The 26,488-nt window shown below is 40.1% G+C and overlaps 1 protein-coding gene across 1 annotated transcript in view; it reads right to left on the bottom strand.

Annotated features, from left to right (window-relative positions):
- TBPL2 (TATA-box binding protein like 2) overlaps positions 1 to 19,671 on the bottom strand; it is a 31,231-nt gene extending 11,560 nt beyond the window's left edge. Inside the window, exons 1-5 of the mRNA XM_068526731.1 lie at positions 19,600 to 19,671; positions 16,591 to 17,039; positions 15,715 to 15,802; positions 13,624 to 13,715; positions 10,110 to 10,277 (exon numbers count right to left, since the gene is read on the bottom strand). Coding sequence (XP_068382832.1) covers positions 10,110 to 10,277; positions 13,624 to 13,715; positions 15,715 to 15,802; positions 16,591 to 17,039; positions 19,600 to 19,653 — 851 coding nt within the window. The 5' untranslated portion in view covers positions 19,654 to 19,671. The remainder of the gene's footprint in view (positions 1 to 10,109; positions 10,278 to 13,623; positions 13,716 to 15,714; positions 15,803 to 16,590; positions 17,040 to 19,599) is intronic.
- Positions 19,672 to 26,488: the final 6,817 nt, after the last annotated feature.

The following is a 26,488-nucleotide window of genomic DNA, read 5'->3' as shown; positions in this document are numbered from 1 at the left end:
ACTCCAATAAGGCTATCACAGCTGACTTTCCAGCAGAAACTCTGCAGGCCAGAAGGGAGCTGCACAATGTATTTAAAATGATTAAAGGGAAAAAGCTACAACCAAGAATACTCTACCCAGCAAGGCTGTCATTCAGATTTGATGGAGAGAGCAAAAGTTTTACAGACAAGCAAAAGCTAAGAGATCAGTACAACCAACCCAGCTTTACAAGAAATGTTAAAGGAACTGCTCTAAGTGAAAAAGAAAAGGCCACAACTAGAAATGTGAACATTACAAAAGGAAAAAGCCCCTGGTAAAGGCAAATATACAGTAAAGGTAGTAAACTAACCATGTACAAAGCTAGCAGGAAGGTTAAAAGACAAAAGTAGTAAAATCATCTATATCCACAGTAAGTAGTTAAGGAATTCACAAAAGAAAAAGATGTAAAATATGACGTCAAAACCAGTAATCATGGGGGGGGAGGGGAGTAAAAATTCAGGGTTGTTAAAATCCATTTGAACTTAAGAGATCAACAACCTAAAATAATTATGTGTGTGTGTGTATTGCTATATATAAACTTCATGGTAACCACAAACCAAAAATCTATAATATCAATAGATACACACAAAAAAGAGAAAGGAATCCAAACATAACACTAAGGATAGTTATCAAATCACAGGAGAACAAAAGGAAGAAGGAACAGAAAAGACCTACAAAAACAACCCCAAAGCAATTAACAAAATGACAATAAGAACATACTTATCAATAATTACTTTATGGGACCTAATGAAACTTAAAAGCTTTTGCACAGCAAAGGAAACCATAAACAAGACAAAAAGACAACCCTCAGAATGGGAGAAAATATTTGCCAATGAAGCAACTGACAAAGGATTAATCTCCAAAATATACAAGCAGCTCATGCAGCTCAATATCAAAAAAACAAACAACCCAATCCCAAAATGGGCAGAAGACCTAAATAGACATTTCTCCAAAGAATATATACAGATTGCCAACAAACACATGAAAGGATGCTCAACATCACTAATCATTAGAGAAATGCAAATCAAAGCTACAATGAGGTATCACCTCACACCGGTCAGAATGGCCATAATCAAAAAATCTACAAACAATAAATGCTGGAGAGGGTGTGGAGAAAAGGGAACCCTCTTGCACTGTTGGTCGGAATGTAAATTGATACAGCCACTATGGAGAACAGTATGGAGGTTCCTTAAAAAACTACAAATAGAACTACCATACGACCCAGCAATCCCACTACTGGGCATATACCCTGAGAAAACCATAATTCAAAAAGAGTCATGCACCACAATGTTTATTGCAGCTCTATTTACAACAGCCTGGACATGGAAGCAACCTAAGTGTCCAGAAACAGATGAATAGATAAAGAAAATGTGGCACATATATATAATGGAATATTACTCAGCCATAAAAAGAAACGAGATTGAGTTATTTGTAGTGAGGTGGATGGATCTAGAGTCTGTCTTACAGAGTGAAGTAAGTCAGAAAGAGAAAAACAAATACCGTATGCTAACAAATATATATGGAATCTAAAAAAAAAAAAAAGGGTTCTGAAGAACCTAGGGACGGGACAGGAATAAAGATGCAGACGTAGAGAATGGACTTGAGGACATGGGGAGGGGGAAGGGTAAGCTGGGACAAAGTGAGAGAGTGGCATGGACATATATACACTACCAAATGTAAAACCGATAGCTAGTGGGAAGCAGCGGCATAGCACAGGGAGATCAGCTTGGTGCTTTGTGACCACCTAGAGGGGTGGGATAGGGAGGGTGGAAGGGAGATGCAAGAGGGAGGAGCTATGGGGATATATGTATATGTATGGCTGATTCACTTTGTTTTAAAGCAGAAACTAACACACCATTTGTAGAGCAATTATACTCCAATAAAGATGTTAAAAAAATAATAATAATACTTTAAATGTAAATGGACTAAATGCTCCAATCAAAAGACACAGAGTTGCTGGACTTCCCTGGTGGTGCAGTAGTTAAGAATCCACCTGCCAATGCAGGGGACACAGGTTCAAGCCCTGGTCTGGTAAGATCCCACATGCCACGGAGCAACTAAGCCTGTGTACCACAACTACTGAGCCTGTGCTCTACAGCCCATGAGCCACAACTACTGAGCCCACGTGCCACAACTACTGAAGCCCACGCGCCTAGAGCCCGTGCTCTGCAACAAGAGAAGCCACCGCAATTAGAAGCCTGCACACCACAACAAAGGGTGCCCCCACTCGCCACAACTAGAGAAAGCCCGTGGGCAGCAACGAAGACCCAACACAGCTAAAAATAAAATAATAAATAAATAAATTTATTTTTTAAAAAAGACACGAGTTGCTAAATGGATACAAAAACAAGACTTGTATATATGCTGCCTACAAAAGACTCACTTCAGATCTAGAGACACATACAGACTGAAAGTGAGGGATGGAAAAAGATATTCTATACAAATGGAAGTCAGAAGAAAGCTAGAGTAGCAATTGTTATATCATACAAAATAGACTTTAACACAAAGACTGTTACAAGAGACAAAGAAGGGCATTACATAATGATCAAGGGTTCAATCCAAGAAAAAGATATAACAACTGTAAATGTATATGCACCCAACATAGGATCACCTAAATACATAAAGCAAATACTAACAGACAAAAAGAGAGAAATCAACAGTAACACAATAACAGTAGGGGACTTCAACACCCCACTTACATCAATAGGCAGATCATCAAGACAGAAAATCAATAAGGAAACACTGGCCTTAAATGACCCATTAGATCAAATGGACTTAATAGATATATATAGAACATTCCATCCAAAAGCAGGATAGGGCTTCCCCGGTGGCACAGTGGTTGAGAATCTGCCTGCCAATGCAGGGGACACGGGTTCGATCACTGGTCCGGGAAGATCCCACATGCCACGAAGCAACTAAGCTCGTGTGCCACAACTACTGAGCCTGTGCTCTACAGCCTGTGAGCCACAACTACTGAGCCCGCGTGCCGCAACTACTGAAGCCCACGTGCCTAGAGCCCATGCTCCGCAATGAGAGAAGCCACTGCAATGAGAAGCCTGCGCACCGCAACGAAGAGTAGCCCCCACTCGCCGCCAACTAGAGAAAGCCCGCGTGCAGCAACGAAGACCCAACACAGCTGAAAATAAATAAATAAATAAATAAAATTTAAAAAACAAAAAAACAAAAGCAGGATACACATTATTTTCAAGTGGACATGGAACATTCTCTAGGATAGATTACATGCTAGGCCACAAAACAAACCTTGGTAAATTTTTAAAAACTGAAATCATATCAAACATCTTTTCTGACCACAATGCTATCAGACCAGAAATTACAAGGAAAAAACTGCCAAAAACACAAACATGTGGAGGCTAAACAACATGCTTCTAATCAACCAATGGATCACTGAATCAAATGGATCAAAGAAGAAATTTTTTAAAAAATACCTAAAGATAAATAAAAACACAATGATCCAAAATCTATGGGATGCAGCAAAAGCAGTTCTAAGAGGGAAGTTTATAGCAATACAAGCCTACCTCAGGAAACAAGAAAAATCTCAAAACAACCTAACCTCACACCTAAAGGAACTAGAAAAAGAACAAACAAAACGCAAAGTTAGAAAATTTCCTGGTGGTCCAGTGGTTAGGAATCCATGCTTTCACTGCCAAGGGCCCAGGTTCAATCCCTGGTCAGAGAACTGAGATCCCACAAGCCATGCAGCACAGCCAAAAAACAAAACAAAAAACAAAAATACCCCAAAACAAAAAATACAAAAAAAAAAAAACCCCAAAAACAAAAAAATCCCCAACAAACAAACAAAAAACCCAAAGTTAGTAGAAGAAAGGAAATCATAAAGATCAGAGCAGAAATAAATGAAATAGAGAGTAATGAAACAGTAGAAAAGATCAATGAAACTAAGAGCTGGTTCTTTGAAAGGCTAAACAAAATTGATAAACCTTTAGTCAGACTCATCAAGAAAAAAAGAGAGGATGCCCATATCAATAAAATCAGAAATGAAAAAGAAGTTACAACTGACACCATAGAAATACAAAGGATCATAAGAGATTACTATGAACAACTATATGCAAATAAAATGGACAACGTAGAAGAAATGGACAAATGGACAAATTCCTAGAAATGTACAGTCTCAAGACTGAATCTAGAAAATATGAACAGATGCATTACCAGTAATGAAATTGAATCAGTCATTAAAAAAACTCCCAAAAAACAAAAGTCCAGGACAAGATGGCTTCACAGGTGAATACTACCAAACATTTAGAGAGGAGTTAACACCTATCCTTTTCAAACTATTACAAAAAACTGTAGAGGAAGGAACACTTTCAAACTCATTCTACAAGACCAGCAACACCCTGATGCTAAAACCAGACAAAGATATCATACACACACACACACACACACACACACACACACTACAGAAAAATATCACTGACGAATATGGATGCAAAAATCTTCAACAAAACATTAGCAAACCAAACTCAACATACATTAACAGGATAATACACCATGATCAAGTGGGATTTATCCCAGAATGCAAGGATGGTTCATTGTCTGCTAATCAATCATGATAACCACATTAAAGAATGAAAGAATAAAAATGAAAGAATTAAAGAATAAAAATCATATGATTATCTCAATTATGCAGAAAAAGCTTTTGACAAAATTCAATATCCATTAATGACAGAAACTCTCCACAAAGTGGGTAGAGAGGGAACATGCCTTAACATAATATGTTAACAATGTATGATAAGCTCACATCTAACATCACATTCAACGATGAAAAGCTGAAAGCATTTCCTCTAAGATCAGGAACAAGACAAGACAAGGATGCTCCTTCTCGCCACTTTTATTCAACATAGTATTAGAAGTTCTAGCCACAGTAATCAGATAAGAAAAATAAATAAAAGGAATCCAAATTGGAAAGGAAGAAGTAAAACTGTCACTGTTTGCAGATGACATGATACTATACATAGAAAAATCCTCAAGCCACCACCAAAAACTATTGGAGCTCATCAATGAATTCAGTAAAGTTTCAGGATGCAAAATTAACATACAGAAATTTGTTGCATTTCTATACACTAACAATGAACTATTAGAAAGAGAAATTAAGAAAACGATCCCATTTACCATTGCATCAAAAAGAATAAAATATTGGGACTTCCCTGGCTGTCCAGTGGTTAAGGCTCCATGCTTCCAATGCAGGGGGCGTGGGTTCAATCCCTGGTTGGGGAACTAAGATCCCACATGCCATGTGGTGTGGGAAAAAAAAAAAAAAAGAATATAAAATACCTAAGAATAAATCTAATAAAGGAGGTAAAAGGCCTGTAGTTGGAAAACTATAAGACACTGATGAAAGAAATTGAAGATGACACAAACGGATGGAATGATATCTTGTGTTCTTGGATTGGAAGAATTAGTATTGTTAAAATGACCATACCACTGAAAGAAATCTACAGATTCAATGCAATCTCTATCAAAATACCAATGGCATTATTTCACAGAACTAGAACAAATAATTCTAAAATTTATATGGAAACACACAAGACCCCGAATAGCCAAAGCAACCTTGAGAAAGAAGAACAGAGCTGGAGTTATCACACTGTCTTCAGACTATACTGCAAAGCTACAGTCCTCAAAACAGTATGGTAGGGCTTCCCTGGTGGCACAGTGGTTGAGAATCTGCCTGCCAATGCAGGGGACATGGGTTCGAGCCCTGGTCTGGGAAGATCCCACATGCCACGGAGCAACTAGGCGCGTGAGCTACAACTACTGAGCCTGCGCGTCTGGAGCCTGTGCTCCGCAACAAGAGAGGCCACGATAGTGAGAGGCCAGCGCACCGTGATGAAGAGTGGCCCCTGCTTGCCGCAACTGGAGAAAGCCCTCGCACAGAAACGAAGACCCAACACAGCCAAAAAAATAATAAATAAATAAATTTTTTAAAAAACCAGTATGGTACTGGCACAAAAACAGAAATATAGATTAATGGAACAGGATAGAAAGCCCAGAAATAAACCCATGCACTTATGGTCAGTTAATCTACAACAAAGGAGGCAAGAATATACAATGGGGAAAAGACTGTCTCTTCAACAAGTTGTGCCGGGAAAACAGAAAGCTACATGTAAGGAATGAAATTAGAACGTTCTCTAACACTATATACAAAAATAAACTCAAAGTGGATTAAAGATCTAAATGTAAGACTGGAAACTGTAAAACTCCAGAAGAAAACATAAGTGGAACACTCTGAGATAAATTATAACAATATTTATTTTGGATCTGTCTCCTAAGACGAAGGAAACAAAAGCAGAAATAAATGGGACCTAATTAAACTTAAAAGTTTTTGCACAGCAAAGGTAACCATTGACAAAACAAAAAGACAACCTACTGAATGGGAGAAAATATTTGCAAATGATATGACTGATAAGGCGTTAATGTCCAAAATATATAAACAGCTCATACAACTCAATATCAAAAAACAAACAACCCAGTTAAAAAATGGACAGAAGACCTGAATAGAAATTTTTCCAAAGAAGACATGCAGATGGCCAACCAGCACATGAAAAGATGTTCAACATCACTAATCGTCAGAGAAATGCAAATCGAAACTACAATGAGATTATCACCTCACACTTACCAAAATGGCTATCATCCAGAAGTCTATAAATAACAAATGTTGGTGAGGTTGTGGTGAAAAGGGGACCCTTGTACACTGTTGGTGGGAATGGAAATTGGTGCAGCCACTGTGGAAAACAATATGAAAGTTCCTCAAAAAAACGAAAAATAGAACTACCATATAATTCGGCAATTCCACTCCTGGATATACATCCAAAGAAGATGAAGACATTAATTCAAAAAGATATATGCACCCCAAAGTTCACAGCAGCATTATTTACAATAGCCAAGATATGAAAGCAACCTAAGTGTCCCTCAACAGATGAATGGATAAAGAAGATGTGATATATGTACACAGCAGAATACTACTCAGCCATAAAAAAGAATGAAATTTTGCCATTTGCAACAACATGGATGCACTTGGAGGGTATTATGCTAAGTGAAATAAGTCAGAGAAAGACATATACTGTACGATAACACATATGTGGAATCTAAAAAATACAACAAACTAGTGAATATAACAAAAAAGAAACAGAATCACAGATACAAAGAACAAACTATTGGTTACCAGTGGGGAGAGAGAAGGGGTGAGGGGCAAGACAGAGGCAGGGGATTAAGAGGTACAAACTACTATGTATAAAAGAAATAAGCTACAGGGATATATTACACAGTACAGGGAATATAGCCAAAATTTTATAGGAACATTAAATGTATAATCTATGAAAATTTTGAATCACTATGTTGTACACCTGAAACATGTAATATTGTAAATCAACTATACCTCAATAAAAAATAAATACATACATACATTAAGAAAAAGTCTTTGGTATGTAAATCATGGTGAACTGCTTTTGGCTTTCAGAACCATGGTTTTAAGGTACCAGCATGATGAACTCTCAATCAGAGATTTACTTCATTTTATTTACTCTCTATCTCATTTCAAAAGAAGGTTGAGGCAGAAAAAAAAAAGAGGTTTTGGTTAGAGACGCAGAACATTTCATGAAGATCAAGAACAACAAACAGCTGCCAATCTCTTGGGCCAACCCAACTGTTCAAGTCTCAGTTTAAATGTCATTTCCCTTAAGAAGTCTTCCTTGACCTTAACACCCCCCCATTACATTAATTATCCTGATTGATGGTGCAAAACACGCCAAGGGGTGTTCACCTTCATAGTTACATTTCATTATTGTCTTTGGTTTCTGTTTTCCCTTTTAGACTGTGGTTCCGTAAGGGCAAGTGACCATGGCTGTACTGACTGTCACTGTCACCATAGCATCTGCTACACAGATTTTACTCATTTAAGAAATATTTAAGATAGCTTTCATTTAAAAATTGAATGGAAGGGAGAAAAATGCTCAAGGAAAACAAAATAATTATGGCATAGAAAGATTGATGGAGAAGGTGCCCAGAAACAAGGGAGACATTCGTATTATCGGATGCTGATATAGATATTTATAGAATCAGGGGAATTAAATGAACTTGAGGTTTTAACATAAGGCAAACTTGACCTGATAATTGTAAGTGATACGTTGCCATGGTTCCCCACAGGGCTACAGGCAATTAAAGAAAGTCCTCATTTTAAAGACACAAACCTGCTGAGAAAGAGATGTTTTAATGTCCCAATGTCACAAATACACACATTGGAGTTGTAATTCATAACCTAAGGATGGAGAGCATTTGGGGGAGGCAAGAATGAGACTAGAAAGAGGTATCTGTAAGAGTACAAAGCAAGCTTCCTGACCAAATTTTTTTAAAAGATGGATGAGATCATAAAACTGGCTTACGAGGAAGAAAAAACAGTGATGAACCCACCCCAAGTGACTAAAAGCAGTGCATCTGATGAATTCTCATCTTGCCCTACTGACAATTTCATCTTTCAGAGGTAGAAGTAGTCACAAGGGGCACTCCCACTCCAGATTTAAATCTGACCTACAAAGAAGACAATCTTGGTGAAAAAGAAATGAAATCTGAGAGGAATTCCACACATCATTTTAGAGCCCTAAATGTCCAGAAAGGGGAATGCTAAGTCTAATATAGACATGTACCTTAGAATTGAGGCAGACATCTTTCCCATGTTCGGAAAAAGTTGGTTCAAAGAAAGATAGACAGGAGGTGCAAGGTTGAAGATCTGAAAGATAAGATGGAGCATGTGTTGAGAGACTCTTAAAAATGAAGGTTTTACTATGAATCTATGAGTTATTCCAAGATTGAAGAAAGAAAAGGACAGATAAAGAGGCAATATGTCTTGCATGGGGGACTTACCAATGAACTCAATGGGTACCTCATAGGCACTTAATAGGCCTATGCTGAAAAAAACTGATGCAGAGGAATAAAGAAAATATAATCAAGGGGAAAATAAATATTGCCTGAAAAGTATCATAAAAGCTAAATCTCAGAATGAACAAATTTTTTTGGAAAGTTAGGGGAAGAAAAAGGCAATTTTTAACTTCTGTCTAGGTCATGTCTCAAAGGAGAGCTAACAAACATCAGCTCACAAATGTTAGAGAGAGCAGAGCTAAATGATCCCTCTCTACTCTATTAAACAGAATGATTGCTCAAAGGCAAAGGGAAGGAAAAGTAGAATGAAAGGACTTCAGTTCAAGCTAGATCATGAACATTTAAGAGCATCTGTGATTCTAAGGCAGTTCGAGTGCCCTGGCCCAAGTGTATATCCCAAGGGGTGGTGGCATTTGGTGTTTGTCAGTCACCCTCCATCACGGCTCTCTGAGGGCCTGGGCAGGCTGGGAGAAGCACTGAAGCAGCTGAGGGAGGAGGAGGAGGAGCATTTGCTGTTGGAATGGAAAGTTACATTTGAAGAAGCCAGGCAGGCTAGAGATACTCCCAAAGGAATATGAATCCGTGAAAGAAGAAACTATAGTGGGGGCTACAGCTACACACCGAAAAAGAAAACCCTTGAACAAACTCAACAGGACGAAAACTAGATAGGATTGTCTTCCTAGAACGTGCTAGGGCCATTCTTTTTTTCATCTCCTCTCCAGCCGTTTCTCCCCTCACCAGCTGTCAGCCCTTCCTACTTACCTAATCCATGTCATACCCCTTTCTCTTCCAGCCACTGCCACCACCCCCCAGCCAGATTTGTTTAGAAATCTATACATCAGGGGGTCTCAAGATGTGGGCCTCTGGACAGCAGCACTGGCATCACCTGTGAGCTTGTTAGAGCTGCAAATTCAAGCAGAATCTCTGCATACCACAGCCCAGGCAGGAATGTGTGTTGATAAGCTGTCCAGGTGATTACTTTGCAATTTAGTTTTGAGAACCACTATTTCAGAAGATTGGACACACATGGTAACCAGTGAGGACTTAGGTATAGCATCTTAACCTTTTCACTTATTATAGTTTTTTTAAAAAATTATGTTTTCTCTGAAAAATACATTCTATAAGCAGCCCATAATAGAAGTTTAATAACTTGGGAAACTCAAAGTTAAGTTATGCAACAATCATACCTACTGAACTGCTGATGGGTTAGCACCAAACCTTCCAGCCTAATAGGAAATCTCACATCACAGCTTCCAACCATGTTCTGAATTTTAAAATCGAGGAATCTGGCGGGAAAGCCCAGCTTCTGCACCACACGAGCATACTTTCTTGCTGCAAGTCGAGACTGCTCTTCGCTGGGGAACGGCAAATGTAATTAAAGATGTCTTAATCACTACGACTGCTAACTAGCTGGGCTGTATTCACCCACTTCCCTGATTGTATTTTTAGCATACGTACCATGTTTATCTTTCAGTGTATACTAGGAAGCTATAGACTTTGAGGAGAAGGACCTACCTCCCCTACTTTTGTCCCTAGCACCTAGAAAAGGGAATGGTACAATGTACAGTTGTTGAACTGAATCATAAACAGATTTTTGTCTTCATTTGCCATCTTTCACATGTAAGGTAGTTTTTTCTTTTACTTGTTTTAAGTGCTATTAGGTGAAATTAACTATTCCACTGGTTCTCAAAAAGTGTCCTCAGGCCAGCAGCAGTATTACCACCTGAGAAGTTGCTAGAAATGCAAAGTCCCAGGTCCCACCTCAGACATGCAGACATTCTGGGGTTGGGGCCCAGCAATCTATGTCTTAACAAGCCCACCAGTGATTGTAATGCTCACTAAGGTTTTAGAATCATGCATCTGGTCTAAAGGTGTGTGCCATTTAGATGGGAACAGCAGTAACAAAAATAAGGACACATACATACATAGAAAAAAAAAAATCAACACGAGGAAGTAAGTTACGTGCCAACTGAGTGGCACAGATAGGATGCCAGGACTTGGAACTTAATGGGACAAATTATATACTTTAAAAAAACCATGAAAATACCTCAAAATCTGCCCAATGTTGCTCAGGCTTTCTCACGCAATTGTCATTCAACTCATACTCAATATGAGAAAGAAATAGATTCATCCAACTGTGTGGCTATGTTCTTCTAAATGTTTGTCCTGCTCCACCCTTAAATCCATGGCAGAGAATGTGAAATTCTGAGATTTGGGGCTTTATTTTTCATTAGATACTTTTCAATGGTCACTACCAAAATAAAAACATCGAGTAGCAGGGGCTGCCAAACAGGGGCAACACCTGGTGGGTGAATCCTACGAATTCCACCCTCTCTTATGGGTTATCCCCATCTTTAAGCTGAAAATCAGAAGTACATTAAAGAAAAGCCAGATTGAACTTATTTGCCTGGACAAAAGGGAGCGAGCGGTAGAGTCTCTTTCCAATCTAGATCTGTCACAACACTGTGCCATTTTCACATCACCTCGTTTCATGTTGATTCCCCTCATCCATTACCAACTCCTGAAAAGTCCCTAGCAAGGCCGTGTCCCCAAGATAGCAGTGAAATAAGTGGTTTCCATTTTGAAAAACCACATTTTGCTTTAAATGACCCATTACATCTCCCATAGTGCTAATATTTATAAGGTCAAATTTCAAGAATTTGCATAGCCTTATCGTTTCTCGTATCACACAGAAATTCCCATTTAAACAACTAACAGTTAAAGTCTACGTACATTTTCTTGTACAAACACTAGAAAATAGGTTAAGAACCTTGAAATTTCACCACCAGTGGTAATTACCACTGATGAATTTGGCCCCTCTGCATTTTTCTGTGCAAAGGCAGGTATCCTGCACTATGCAAACTCTGATTATTACAACTAAAGAGAATACGTTTGGATAAATTTTTGGAGATAATTCTGATATCTCTTATACTAACCAAACTTTCACAACTCTCTATCCAAAACTCAACAACCAGATAGATTTGGATAACAAATATCTCTTATAATCTGAACTCACCATTCAAGCTTTCACTATCAGATTTTGGGAACCAAATAAATTCAGATAGGAAAAAAACACTCATGAATCTGTGTGTTCTCCCCTCCCCCAACTTAACATCCTTCCAACTCAATATACTATACATGGCTAAATAATTTTATTTTATGATTTATTCAAAACCGTATTGCTAGAAATTTGTTCCCTCTGCCCGTGTTTTAAACAATGCTGAAATGAACATCCTTGTAGTTATCTTGCAGAGTTGACCAAAAATGACTTAAAAATGGAGATTTCTAGGTCAAAGGATACACAGATCAACAGAAGAGAAAGCCCAGAAACTTACTCAGACACAGGTAAAGAACTTAACATGTGAAAACAGGTGGAGGAGAAATACAGTAAAATAGATTCTTCTATAAATGTACTGGGACACTGACTGGGCATTTGAAAAAAATCATCTTATATTGAAGTAAAATTCTAGACCTGCTCTGCCCAATATGGTGGCCACTAGCTACATGTGGCTATTTAAATTTAAATTAATTAAAATTAAATTAAAAGTTCAGTTCCTCTGTGGTATTAGCTTATTTCAAGTGCTCAAAAGCCACATATGACTAAAGGCTACCACATTGGACAGCACAGATACAGAACATTTCCATCATCCAGAGAAAGTTCTAGATGAGTCAAAACATTAACCTCCTTTCTTCAATACAAAGCAGGACCTGAAAAAAACCAGAAAAATATATGGAGGTCAATACTTATATCATGTTGTGTGTGGAGAACGCCTTCCTAAGCATGAAGCCAAGCACTGAAACCATAAAGAAGAAAGCTGGATAGACTAACCATACACACACAGAATTAAATTGCATTGAAAAAAACCCATAAAATGCCACTAACATTAATATGGGAGAAGTATTTATGGTATAAAATGGTGAAAATACTTAAATACCAAAAGACAAATATCTCCATAGACTATTGGGCAAAAGATACAGTAGGTAGTTTATATGCTTACGAAAAGTTAGTCTCACTACTAAATCAAAAGAAATGTGATTAAAACAACTTTTTGCCAATCAATCTGGCAAATATAAAATACAATATTAACACCCACTGTTTACCAGAGAAAATGAACACGAGGTGCATCTCTCGAGCATGGAGAAATTGGTACTATCTTTCAGGAGGATAATTTCCTACTCGTCCTCCAACACTTAGAGGGAAGAGCAGCTCTCCCACTAGTTCTATGGTGAAAGGATCTACATCAGCACAGGGCTACCTCTGCATGAGATCCAGGAAAGACGAGCCTTTAAGAGATGCCTCCTGAGTGAATGCTCAAGCTAGTGGTCAAGAAATGTCTAATTTCCCTCCTTTAAAATGTTCTATCCATTCTTCTGCCTGCAATGAGGAAAATACACAAGAACTACTTTCCCAGGTTTATAACAGGCTTTACCACTACTATAGGCTTTTTTTTTTTAAATATACCTTAGAAACAAGTTGTAATAGCCTAGTGAAGCCCCCTTCACTATGGGGGACTGTAAAGTGGGATATAAATCCGTATTATGAGGCTGAATGTTTTTAACCCTAAATTTGGCATTTCATGAATTTAACTCCTCAGCAAAGTATTTTGCTTCTACGATGTGTTTTAGAACCTTAATGCCACCCTTCCTTGTTTTACATAGTGAATTATCTGTCTGGTAGTGCGGGAGGACAGCTTCTCTTACCTTTTGGCTCCTGTGCAGACCATTTTCCCAGAGCTAAATATGAGGGCTGTGGTCCTGGGCTCTCGGATCCTCATTATGACGGCGGCAAACCTCTACACACAGAAGCCAAAAGGACAATTAGCCTCTGCTAGGGGTTAACACTATTCCAGCTGACCAGCTGAGCTGGACATGAAAACAGTGTTGAATAAATTGAAATTTAATGGGAAAACTAAAAAATGTCTGGGTCTATTCTCTCACGTTAAGGTTAACAAAATGATCATGATTCTAAAATGTACATACTTAGAAAAAACAGGTAAGAATAATAATAGTAAAGCTAAAATTTAAGTACCTGTTATGTTTCAGACCCTATGCTAAGAGCTTTATAGGTTTTATCTCATTTAACCTCATGACAGGACTGAGTTGAATCCATTATAATTCCCATTTAGTGCACAGGGAAACGAAGTGGTTATTTAACTTCCAACATTATACAGGAAACAGTGAAGTTGAGATTTAAAACCACGACTATCAGACTCCATGCTTTTTGCTTTGATATACTTTTCTTTCAAAGACTCTTTGAGAAAAAAAAAAAGTATGAAGTATGTTACAGCCTTGCCAAGACTCTAGAACGTACTAAAAAGCAGCCAAAATATAGAACAGAATATATATATATTGATAGGCATTCTGAAGATGAATGACAAAAAGTTGATTTGTCAAGCTCTTGCCCGCCATAGTCCTCAATGTGGTCCCCAGGCCGGCAGCACTGGTAAGTCCTCCAAGCGTTGCTGACGCAGGGGAGGGCTGAGAACGACTGGCCTGCCACATCGACTTCCCCCATTAAGCTGGGAAGGAAACTGGGGTGGGTACCATGCAAGACTAAAGTTCCATGGGTTAGAGCCGCCCCACAGGACAACAGATCACTCCAAGGTCAGACTGGCAATTTCAGATATGAAGTGTTAACAGTAAAAGAACCCTGAGTCAGCACTACACAGAGCCGAGCAAGGACTATTAATGTTTTCTAGGTGTTTCCTAAAAAGGTAGTGCTCTCACCTGGCATTCATTTTGTTAAATTCTTAAGGCAGCTTAAGTGCCAAGTCAGAATTTTTCTGGCTGTCAAGTCCAAGTTTGGACAGATCCTGTATACCAAACTGAGAGAGCTCAGGATGGTGGAGAATAAAATATGCTTAAAATGTTGATTGATCAATAGTGTGGTCCATCATAGCTACAGCCATAAAAATCCTAGCTCATCACTGGGTTTCTGTCCTCATCATAGCTGGCTATGTGAAATATAAATAGGAAAGCTTAGTTGCATTTGGTAACATTCAGGTAACACTTCAGAGGTCAGCGACAACACTACACAACAGGAAAAACAAATACTTAATTCATAAATAGTTGATGTTGGCAAGGTCCTCTGGGTTCCGACTAATATGGCCTTTCTCATCTAACTCCATAAATCCTCCACCACCCAAGATAGTGAACTTTTTCCTAGTAGGGACCAGGCCTCACTCATCTTTGTACTAAGTACAGAGCCCACCAAACTGTTAAATGTTGACTGAATTAACAAATCCACTTCCTAGGTAAATAGACCATTGAAAATGGGATGCCTGGCCTTGGGAGGACACAAAAAAGAATAGATTTTATTAAACTTTGAGGGAAAACAAAAAATCCCTGAATCTTACACTTGAACTTTACACTTTAAACAATTGAGCTTTCTCAGGTAAGAGAAACTGTAAATGGAAAAATACACAGGTGTCAGGAGATAGGACAAAAATTAGAAAAAATTATTTCCAGGAATATGATGACATTGTAAGAAAGTTAGCATTTCCATAGTCAGGTTGAAAATAGTCATACTGAAAGGTTTTTCTGAATGACAAGGGAAAGAACTTTTAGGAACTGCTCAATAATTACTGTATTCAGCACAGAAAATGAGATTATTTTTTATAAGTTCAAAACAGAGAACGAGCCGATTAAACTTGTGTTGCCAAAAGCTTTTCACTAACAAATTTTTTCTTTTTTAAAAATAAAAACAAAGGAATGAGTCAATATCATGATCCTATGAAGGAAAGAAAATCTAAATCAAACCTAACTGTGGAAAAAATTACTGGGAAATCTTACCTTTGGGTTATATTCTGCATTTTTTGCATGCAAAGCTATTTTCTTCAGATCCAATTTACAGGCCAGGTTTACAGTGGAAACTATATTCCTAAAGAAATAAGTCAACCTATGTGATGAATTGGGAGATTGGGATTGACATATATACACTAATATGTATATAATGGATAACTAGTAAGAACCTGCTGTATAAAAAATAAAAATAATAATTAAAAAAAAGAAATAAGTCAACCTAAGTTATACCAGATATAAAAAGTAAAAAATAATTAAAACGTATTAACTTCCTCATTTCATAGGTTTAGGTGACTTCCTAGGGGGAGAATTATTCTAAATGTGAAATGTATAATAACACATTTAGTGCTTAAGACTCCTCACTTCCACTGCAGGGGGCGCAGGTTTGATCCCTGGTCGGGGAACTACGATCCCACATGCCACAAGGCCAAACAAGCCAAAAAATAGCTTTTTCTAAAATTTCCTGCCTAGCTGACTAAAATTAAGTTTTAGATCTTTTTCAAAATGTCTCAAAATAGAAATCACAATATCAAATCAACCTGCAAGTCAAATTCAATTTTACATCTTTATATCCTTGGTGTTATTCCAACTCCAGCCACAATTTTCAACTAAAGTGCTTTACTATAAACAATACAATCCTTCAAGAATGTGTATACTCACCTTGAACTCCCACTTAGGAGATCAAGAGTTAGTGCTTCATTTTACAGATAACCAAACTGTCTAAAGTCCATTACGAACTAACAAAATCAAGGATAATGACATCTGAAATTCTCTTCCCTACACTATTATCATCCCATTCAGGAATATATTGATGAAATGTGTACTCAGAAGCATCACCCATTTAAAACAACAACAACAACAACTTACTGTAGTTGAGGCACAATTCCAGAACATTCTGAAACAGGGCTCACTGGTGTCATGGGAGTTATGGATGCCAGAGGCAAGGAGTGTGGTTTCTCAGGAGAGGGCTGGGCTGAGTCAGCATCACCAGGGTGGAGATGTGAATAGGAATTTGACCCACCGCTGCTGTTTAAGGCCAGGCCAACGTCCTGTTGGCTGGGTAATGGCAACCTACTTTGCCAACTTTTAGTTTTACAATTTTCTTCAGTTTCATGCTTGCTTCTAATGACAGTCTGGTCTTTATTTTCTTGGGTAAGCTCATCTGGTAGGAAGCTAAGATCCACAGATGAGAAGTTGCCAGATGTTACTGTGACTTCTTCAAGCTGTGAATTAAACGTAGTCTCTGGATTGGATGTGTACACATCATAAGGCACAATTGGGCTGAGCAGGGGTGATCTGGGTGGAGCAAGGTCATCCTAGGCCATTCCCAAAACAGACAAACAAAACACAACAAACAGAACATCATGTCACAACAAAGGGATGCCACCTTGGCTGGCAGGCAGTGTGTTCAGAATGAGGCAGTTCGGGTAGCTTATATTCATGCCCTGCTCTTTCCACAAAATATCATTAAAATTCTACTGTAGGGTTACAACACACTTAATGAAAACAGGGAAGTATATCTTAAAATGCAGAAAAAGCATTTTTCATAAAATGTTTTCCCTACTTTGGTTAGACCTGTAGTAAGTTGCCACTCTAAATCCAATTTTGTAACTGAGGCAATTTGGCAACCATGCTCTAAACTGTGTGTACTTTGAAGAGTACAGATTTTCTTTCTTTTTTTTTTTTTTTTAAATTTTATTTATTTATTATTATTATTTTTTATTTTTTGGCTGTGTTGGGTCTTTGTTTCTGTGCGAGGGCTTTCTCCAGTTGCGGCAAGCGGGGGCCACTCTTCATCGCGGTGCGCGGGCCTCTCACTATCGCGGCCTCTCTTGTTGCGGAGCACAGGCTCCAGACGCGCAGGCTCAGTAGTTGTGGCTCACGGGCCCAGTTGCTCCGCGGCATGTGGGATCTTCCCAGACCAGGGCTCGAACCCGTGTCCCCAGCATTGGCAGGCAGATTCTCAACCACTGCGCCACCAGGGAAGCCCCAGATTTTCTGTACTCCTTAAGTTGATTTAAAGATTTTTTTTTTGGACTTTTAAATTCGTATTTTAAAGAGAAGAGCAGTAAGTAAAGGAAGCTGAGGAGATAGCTTTGAGTGCTGATCAAGCCTCCACAAGGAGCCATCTTCATTCCTTCTAGTCAAAGGAAGGAAAAGAAATCATTCCATTTACATGAATGTACAATAGGGAAAAAGTTATTGAAATTTAAATGGCAAGACTAGTTTAAATCAATGTATTATATTTCCAGTCCAGGGAAGGCTGCTCAACTTCCATTATCATCAACCGAGGGAAAGAGGTGTGCAACTGAGGGAAGCAGCTAATGTAAAATTCATGGCCTTTGTTATGGAAAAAAATCCTTGGTACATATATTACCATCCACTTCACCCAAGTTGCAGGCCTGGATTCTAGATTTTGACCACTGCTGGCAGGATAACCTCACCCCTTAGAAGATCATACTTCTTACAAATGAACAGTCACCAGTGCCTTGTGCTGCATCTTCTCCATGACAAAGCTATTCAGCTAATGTCTGGCTAGATCCTGTTGAATTGTGCTGTTACCACAAGTCCAGCAGATGGCAGGGGTGACTAAATGTTAGAAGAAAACACTTAAGAAGAATGCACTTATTCTCTGGAAATAAGATTTGACCTTATTTCATTTTGAATTATGTTATTAGTCTCTAACTCCCTCCACCCCCATCCCACAGATGGGCCCTGAGGGACACTGAGGTGGGGACAATGGCCCAGATTCCTCTCCATTGTTTTTTTGGCCTCTTCTGTTCCAGCCAGAAAAGATTCCATCAGCCAATTTACACTAAAGCACTAATATCTGCAACTATCAGTGTCTCCCCTCCTTTTTCCCATTATGGCATTTTAGCAGGGGACAAAGCCTCCACCCAAAGAACTAAACTTCAACAAGGAATTTAAGGCAATGGCAACAAGTTATCAAAGGGGGATGTTTTACGGCAGTGGAACCCTGACAGCCTCCTTTCGAGAGAATATGCTTACAGAGTATTCCCTGCATCCTTGGCCTTACACCTAAAGAAACTTTTTGTTAAACTGTCTTTGCAGAGTCATTAACTCATCTTTCTCAGAACCTTTCCAGCGTGGGCTCTCCTTTTGCAATGTTAAACGCTGTGGGACTTCACTATTTCTACCTCATTGCTAATCATTGTCTATTTAAAAATCCGGGGACTTCCCTGGCGGCACAGTGGTTAAGAATCGCCAATGCAGGGGACCGGGTTTGAGCCCTGGTCCAGGAAGATCCCACATGTCGCAGAGCAACTAAGCCCGTGTGCCGCAACTACTGAGCCCGCGTGCTGCAACTACTGAAGCCCGCACCTAGAGCCGGTGCTCCGCAACAAAAGAATCAACCATAATGAGAAGCCCGCGCACCACAACGAAGAGCAGCCCCCCGCTCACTGCAGCTAGAGAAAGCCTGCGCACGGCAACGAAGACCCAATGCAGCCAAAAAAAAAAAGAATCCGACACCGCCCCCCCCAGCCGAAAGTTTTTCCCTTGCTTTTCTTTTTGAAGACTCCTTCCTCTCGTTTCTACAGTTCTTAAATTAAAAAACAAAACCCCAAAAACGTAAGAATCACAAACTGAAAGAAGCCACAGGTGCCTCCAATTTCTATTCATACTAGACCAGGTTCGAGTTCTGTTGGCAACTTTGGGTAAGTTATTTCAACTCTCGAACCTTCTATTTGTTTCAACTGAAAGACGGGGATAATCAAGCCCACCTCCTAGGGTCGCTAGGAGTTTTACGAGAGATAAAATGAAGGCAGAATCCTTAGTGCGCAGGTCCCAGCGCTCAGCAATGGGCCGGGATGCGGACCCTGACTCTGGGACCGTGGCGGCGGCTTCCAGGCTCACCTGGGCGGCGCACCGGGCCAGGTAGAGCTCCAGGTACGTCTCTTCCCCCTCCATGGACGGAGGGCTCACTGTAGGGGGTTGGGAATCGAAGGAAAGAGCCAGCGCGAATCTAGCTGCCGCTGAGTCCGACGAGGCGCGCGGGGCGCGGAAGCCATTTATCAGCCCGCGGCCGCACGTGGCGAGGCGGGGCCCGGGCCGGGGGCGGGGAGCCCGGGACCAGGGGAAGCCGGGGGCCCTTGCGCCGGGCCCGCGCAGTCCACGCTCCTGTCGACGGCACGAGGGGATAGATCCTGAGCCAGGGAGCGGGGTGCGGAGCTCAGCAAGGGGCCCACGGGTCGCGAGCAAGGTAAGGAGAGCTGGGGCTGGGAGGGGAAGACTCTCCTCGCTGGGGTGCTGTCACCACACCCGCCCACAGCTGAGAAGCAACTCGGCCTGCGAATCTGGAGATTTCCTTCCACCTGCGAGTGCTGCCTTTGCCTCCTGCAGGGGAAAAGGTATCGGTATTCATAGCATGAAAGGTGAACGAGTTGGACAGTGAGAAAATAAATTTTTTAAAGATAATTTTTTTCTTTTCTTGAGCAGAGCGAGTGGAATTTGAGGCGCTTTACCCAGTCAGGTGTTGCACTTTTATTACTTCTCACTTTCAAATCCCAGCTGGCTTTTTTCCAGTCTCAGAGAATTCAGTCTAAAGCCACACATAAAAGAATGTGTTGCTGCACAGTTAGGGTTGATGCAGCTGAAGAAGGTAATGTAAAACCAAATAATCAGAGGATTTCCCCCTTTTTTGAAATTATTTTAATTTTTAGTGCCTCAGCTTTCATAAGAACTTACATGTGCCGAATGGTTCTATAAATATAATTGATACCTTTTATGTAAGATATTTCAAAATGTACGTGGAGACGCACACATAAAATACGTCTTCCCTTCTAGCCTATACTCTCTGGAGCAGGGATTTTGATTACTAACCTTTGTGCCTCTGTACCAAGCTCATAGATGATCAATAAAATTTGATCAGTGAATGAAAAACCGCCCTCAGAATGGAGCATAGTAGAGACAGAGAACTCTAAGAATCAGGTCAATAAAAATTGTATAGAATTTCTAATCGAGAATATAGGAAATATTTTGATAAAGTTGGAATTTTTTTTTTTATAAATTTATTTATTTTATTTTTGGCTGCGTTGGGTCTTCGTTGCTGTATGCGGGCTTTTTTCTAGTTGCGGCGAGCCGGGACTACCCTTTGTTGCGTGCACGGGCTTCTCATTGTGGTGGCTTCTCTTGTTGTGGAGCACGGGCTCTAGGCACGTGGGCTTCCGCAGTTGTGGCATGTGAGCTCAGTAGTTGTGGCTCCCGGGCCCTAGAGCACAGGCTCAGTAGTTGTGGTGCACGGGCTTAGTTGCTCCGCGGCATGTGGGATCGTCCCGGACCAGGGCTTGAACCCGTGTCCCCTGCATTGGCAGGTGGATTCTTAACCACTGCGCCACCAGGGAAGCCCAAAGCTGGAACTTTATATAATGGTTATACTAATATATAATTAATCTAATGATTTATGTTAAGTGAGATAGCCTATCAAAAATGTTTAGCATAATACCTGCCTAGTAGCTCAAATATTAGCTTAGTTTTGTTATTAGACAAATATGGACCAAATTGTGTCTGCCCCTCCCCCAAAATTCATATGCTGGAACCCTAATCCATGTAACTGGTGTCCTTATAAGAAGAGAGAAACACCAGGGATACCTGTGCACAGAGAAAAAGGCCATGTGAGGACACAGTGAGAAAGTGGCCATCTTTAAGCCAAGGAGAAGGGCCTCAGGAGAAAACAGACCTTCTGACACCTTGATCTGGGATTTCCAGCCTCCAGAACTGTGAGAAAATAAATTTCTGTTTTTTAAGCCATTCAGTCTGTAGTATGTTGCTATGGAAGCCCTAGGAGGCTAAAATATATGCTTATAAAGTATCTCGTCATATGTGGTAGGTGGAATTCTGAGATGGTCCCCAAAATCTCCACCTTCTCCAGTTATGCAAACACTAATCTAGGTGCTGCTGTGAAGGGATTTTGCAGGTCTAATTAAGGACCCTAATCAGTCAACTTTAAGAAGAGAGACATTAACCTGAGTGAGCCTGACCTAATCACCTAATCAGGCAAGCCCTTAAAAGGAACTGGGCTCTTCCTGGGGAGAAAGATTCAGAGCTAGAGAAAGAATTACCATGAGGGAGATTCTCCATTGCTGCTTTGGAGATGGATGGGGTTATGTTGCAAGGAAGGTGGGTGACTTGGAAGAGCTTAGAGTGGCCCATAGTTGACACCAGCAAGGAAAGTGAGACTTCAGTCCTATAGCTGCAAGGATCTGAATTTGGCCAAGAACAAAGAAAGGAGGCCTTAAAAGGAGCTCACCCTGGCCACTACCTTCATTTCAGCCTTGTAAGCTCTGAGCAGAGAACCCAGTCATGCGGTGCTCAGACTTACGACCTATACAACTGTGATCTTATAAATAGGTGTGGTTTTAAGACACCAAACTTGTGGTAATTTGTTACTCAGAAATAGGAAATGCATACGTCATAAGTTATGAATAAGAATTAGGGACACAGATTTGCAGTGATCTGAAGGGCAAATGATAAGGCAAATGAATAAAATGTGATCAATTCTAATTTTGAAGTTATTTTCAAATAAAAAGTTTCAAAATAAAAGATGAGTGACTTTTGTGGATGTTTTCAGCTTTGGTAAGAGTTAATTTATTCAGAATCTTAAATTGTTCTGTTTCTGAGAATCAAAGATTGGTATGGTTTGGTTGAATAATAATTAATTGCTGGCATTCATTGAACTCTTACTATGGGCCAAACGCTATTAAAAGTACTTCAAATCTGTGAACTCACTTAAACATCACAATAACCCTCTGAGGTCAGTACTCTTTTATCCCCATTTTACAGTTTAGGATACTGAGGTACAGAGAGGTTAAGTAACTTGTCCCAGGTCACTCCGCTTCTGTTCAGAATATCTAACTCTGGAGCCACATGCTATGTATTGTCTCCCCTCAAAGTCTACATATGCCATTTCAAATTAGTAGTTTGTTTTCATTTGAACTGCAGTTGTTAATCTGTTTTGATTCTGATGGTTTTTTGTTTGTTTATTTGTGCTTCAGAATATGTAATATTTTGTACTTTGGGAAAAAAAAAAAAAAACAACACACACACACAAAAACCCTACTGTATCCAAACATTTTAATTCATTATTTCTTAATTTACTATTGTAAAGATTAAATGAATTGAATGGGAGTATGTGTAAATTTTTATCAAGGACTTTGCACAAATAAAGTATTGTTTTTAATGTCTTTAAGAGAGTAATGCCAAGACTTAGATGGACCATGTCAATGATCATGAAGACTCTTTAAGAGAGGTCAACTCTATGAAAAAAAGGCTTTTAACTCTTATTTTAAGAGGCCCTGTCCCTCATCATAGAAAATATTAAAAAGAACTCACATCTCACATTAAATGTAATTTGTATGTAACTATTTAATAGTTGAATTGCCGTGACTAGTTGATATGTCACATTTTGTAGACATTTAATCAAATATACTAGTTTCAGTTTTGAATTTTAAAAACTTTGGAGCCAACAGATTTTTCTCAGCTCTCAAACAATTTTTTTAATTGGCCTTTGAAAAGCTTGTAGGCCCTAGGCACTGGGCCTTAGCCTCTAAAATGTGATCACGCTGCTATAAAATGGAGGTGGAACTTCACTGTTGAAGGACTGTTAGGAAACATTGTTTCACTAGGGGGTGCTCTTTCCTCCCCATGAAGGGAATTTCTTCTCATTTGGGGAGCAAACAAGCTTCTGGAGTGAGTACAAAGCAGTCCATGCATCCCCTAGATGTTAAAATAAAAAGTGAATATTTCTTTGTGTCAGAAGACCAGGGGGTACTTCCAAAAATAATTGGGATTAGGGAATTCCCTGGTGGTCCAGTGGTTAGGACTCTGAGCTTTCACAGGTTCAATCCCTGGTCAGGGAGCTAAGATCCCACAAGCCCCGGGGTGCGGCCAAAAAAAAAAATTAGGATTAGTCACTGTACCAATCAATGCAAATATATCTGTACATATTTATACAAGGAGATTCAATTTTGTCAATGGCTAATCCAGCTGAAAGTGCTTGTAGAGTAATCTACGTTCGTACTACCTTGATAGGCGCTATATGTGAGGGGCAATTTTGCTGCCTAGGAATAAGCCGAAAAGCAAGAGTTTGCGTTAATGTGATTAGGTTTCTTGAGGCCATGTTAGGAGAGAACATTTTTTAATCCGGTGGCAATTTTGCTAGATGCAGCCTTCTCTTTCTTTTAGGAGCTCTGGACATTCATGGTGATGAATCTCTACATTGAGCTGTCAGTTCTCCTGACAGGCGTTTTATATACAAGAATAGGTAGGTTGATTTGAGCATTGCTTGAAGGTCTTGTCTAGATCAAAATTTGATGAATTCTTGTCCTTTCAGTAATTATCTGAAATAAAAATATCCCGCAATAACTCATCCTTCGCCTTTTCAGTGGATACGGAGCATAAACGTCAGCATCTGGGAAGGAACCTGTGTTAGGACTTAATCGAGGAGGCTCTGAAGCACAGTCACAAATAACCCTCTTAGTCACCATAGCCTTGGCTCACCAATCTCAGAACGTTGAAAATCTTGAATGCTAATGGCACCACAGTGCCTCCCCGATAATGCCACTGCTTTCCTTCTCGGGTGGTACTGTGCTCTGCATGTAAAGAAGATTTGCAGTGTTTTAATTTTCCCAGGAAAATGGCTCAATTTCATGTAAAATTAAAGAGAAAAGTTAAAATTTCACAAGTTCTTTTCTCTTTGATTAATCCCCATTATTTTCTTTGTGTAGGTACCATCAGAGAGTTTCTACAGTAAGGAATACATGATTTTTTAAAGCATATAAATAGGAAATGTTATCTATGAGCACAGCTTTGGCAGTTGCTACATGGAAACAGAACCAAATCAATCAGCACTGATTTGGGGCAGAAGAGAATTGCTTTACCATTTCCCAAACTGAACACATCCAGGGAAGTCTGATTCCAGATGACAGCTACCTGCGCCTGCCATGCACAGCACATTAGGTTTTACAATATTTGATTGGGAAACTACACATAAGGATTTCAGCTTCTGTCTTCTCACTGAACAACGCTATGTACACACCTCACTAAAATATGAATCTTTGCACGTGCCTGCGCTTGCATGCTGTATAATTAGAGTCAAGTTGGGAATGACTCTCCAGTACCATCTTTCCTCCCCAAGAATAACATTTAAAAATTTAATTCTGATACACATCCTCTGGAAACTTGAAACATGTTTACATTTCTCATGCAAAATCAGGTAAACTTCTGAGATTGCAGCTGTTTACCCATCCGTGAAGGGTCTGCCTCAGATTTCTAACCCGGGAAATGCGAGAGAAGATTGTTATTTTCATTCCTTACTTCCATATCAAGTGGACTTCCTTTTTGCAGTTGTGGAGAGAGAAATATGCAGATGCATATTAGGAGGTAGCGGTGTTCAGTGGTTAAGAGCCTGAACTTGGGAGTTAGATCCAGTTGGAATCTTTGCTTCATCATGCACAAGGATTGTGACTCTAGGCAAGTTATTTACTGTCTATGAGCCTTAAGTTTCTCCCCTGTGAAATGGAGCTAATCCTAGGTCTCTCCTAGAGCTGTGGTAAGGGTTACTGGAGAAAATCGGTAGAGCACAGTGCCTGGCACATACCGAGTGCCCAGTCAGTGGTGGAGGGGTTACTAGGAATATTATCTGCAGCCAGATGGGAGTGACTACCAGCCCTCACTTCTAATGGTGAACATCTTTTAGAAAACTTCAGAGTATTCTAAAACAAAAGACAGGACCATTTGTCAGGAGCCTTGGCCCTTTAGAAATAGCCCATGGGATCATGTGGGGGAGAGTATGGTGTATAGAGAGAAGAACTGGCAGTGCAGCGAAGGCTTCCACACTCCCGAGAGGCTCTTGAGGGGAGCAACCTTTGGGAGGAGGCCCGGGCCGACGTGAGTGAGCACACCTACCCAGTTCCGGAGAGAAGGCTGCCAAGGGCTACTGAGTCACTTTTCCCTTAAACCAGGAGTCAGCCCCCTCACCCACCCCTTTTTTCCCTTCTATTTCAGAGTCACATCAGTGCTAAGAGGTGCAATGAGAATGATAAAATACAATTACCATGATGACAAATCCGCAGGTGATGTTCTTTATGAAAATGAATTCTCCTTTGGATATGCTGTGCTTACTCAGAAGGGCCACTGAGTGCCAGATCTGCACGTCGTGCTTCTTGTAAGTCAAAGGGAGCAACTGTTGGGAGAAGTGTCCTAGGAGTGGCTCAGGAGAGACTCCCCACCTTTATTTATTTTTATTTTTATTTTTTTATTAATTAAGTTATTTATTTATTTTTGGCTGTGTTGGGTCTTCGTTTCTGTGCAAGGGCTTTCTCTAGTTGCGGCAAGTGGGGGCCACTCTTCATCGCGGTGCACGGGCCTCTCACTATCGCGGCCTCTCTTGTTGCGGAGCATAGGCTCCAGACACGCAGGCTCAGTAGTTGTGGCTCACGGGCCTAGTTGCTCCGCGGCATGTGGGTTCTTCCCAGACCAGGGCTCGAACCCGTGTCCCCTGCATTAGCAGGCAGATTCTCAAACACTGCCCCACCAGGGAAGCCCGAGACTCCCCACCTTTGAGGAAGACCTGAGCACTTCACTGCTGATGGAGAGGTGGATAGAGCACTCACCCCCTTCATAACAGTTCCAAATATGTCTCTGTTTGACTATTTTATTTCAAGACAACTTATCTGTCATCTGCCCCCAATATGGTTGCTCATCCATTACTCTGTGCAAGACACTTTTTAGCTGCCAACGAGGATAC

This window comes from Eschrichtius robustus, chromosome 1 (genome assembly GCF_028021215.1).
Source record: "Eschrichtius robustus isolate mEscRob2 chromosome 1, mEscRob2.pri, whole genome shotgun sequence".
Taxonomy (NCBI): Eukaryota; Metazoa; Chordata; class Mammalia; order Artiodactyla; family Eschrichtiidae; genus Eschrichtius; species Eschrichtius robustus.
The sequence above is the reverse complement of the archived record's forward strand: the minus strand, read 5'-3'. Positions and strand labels throughout refer to the sequence as shown.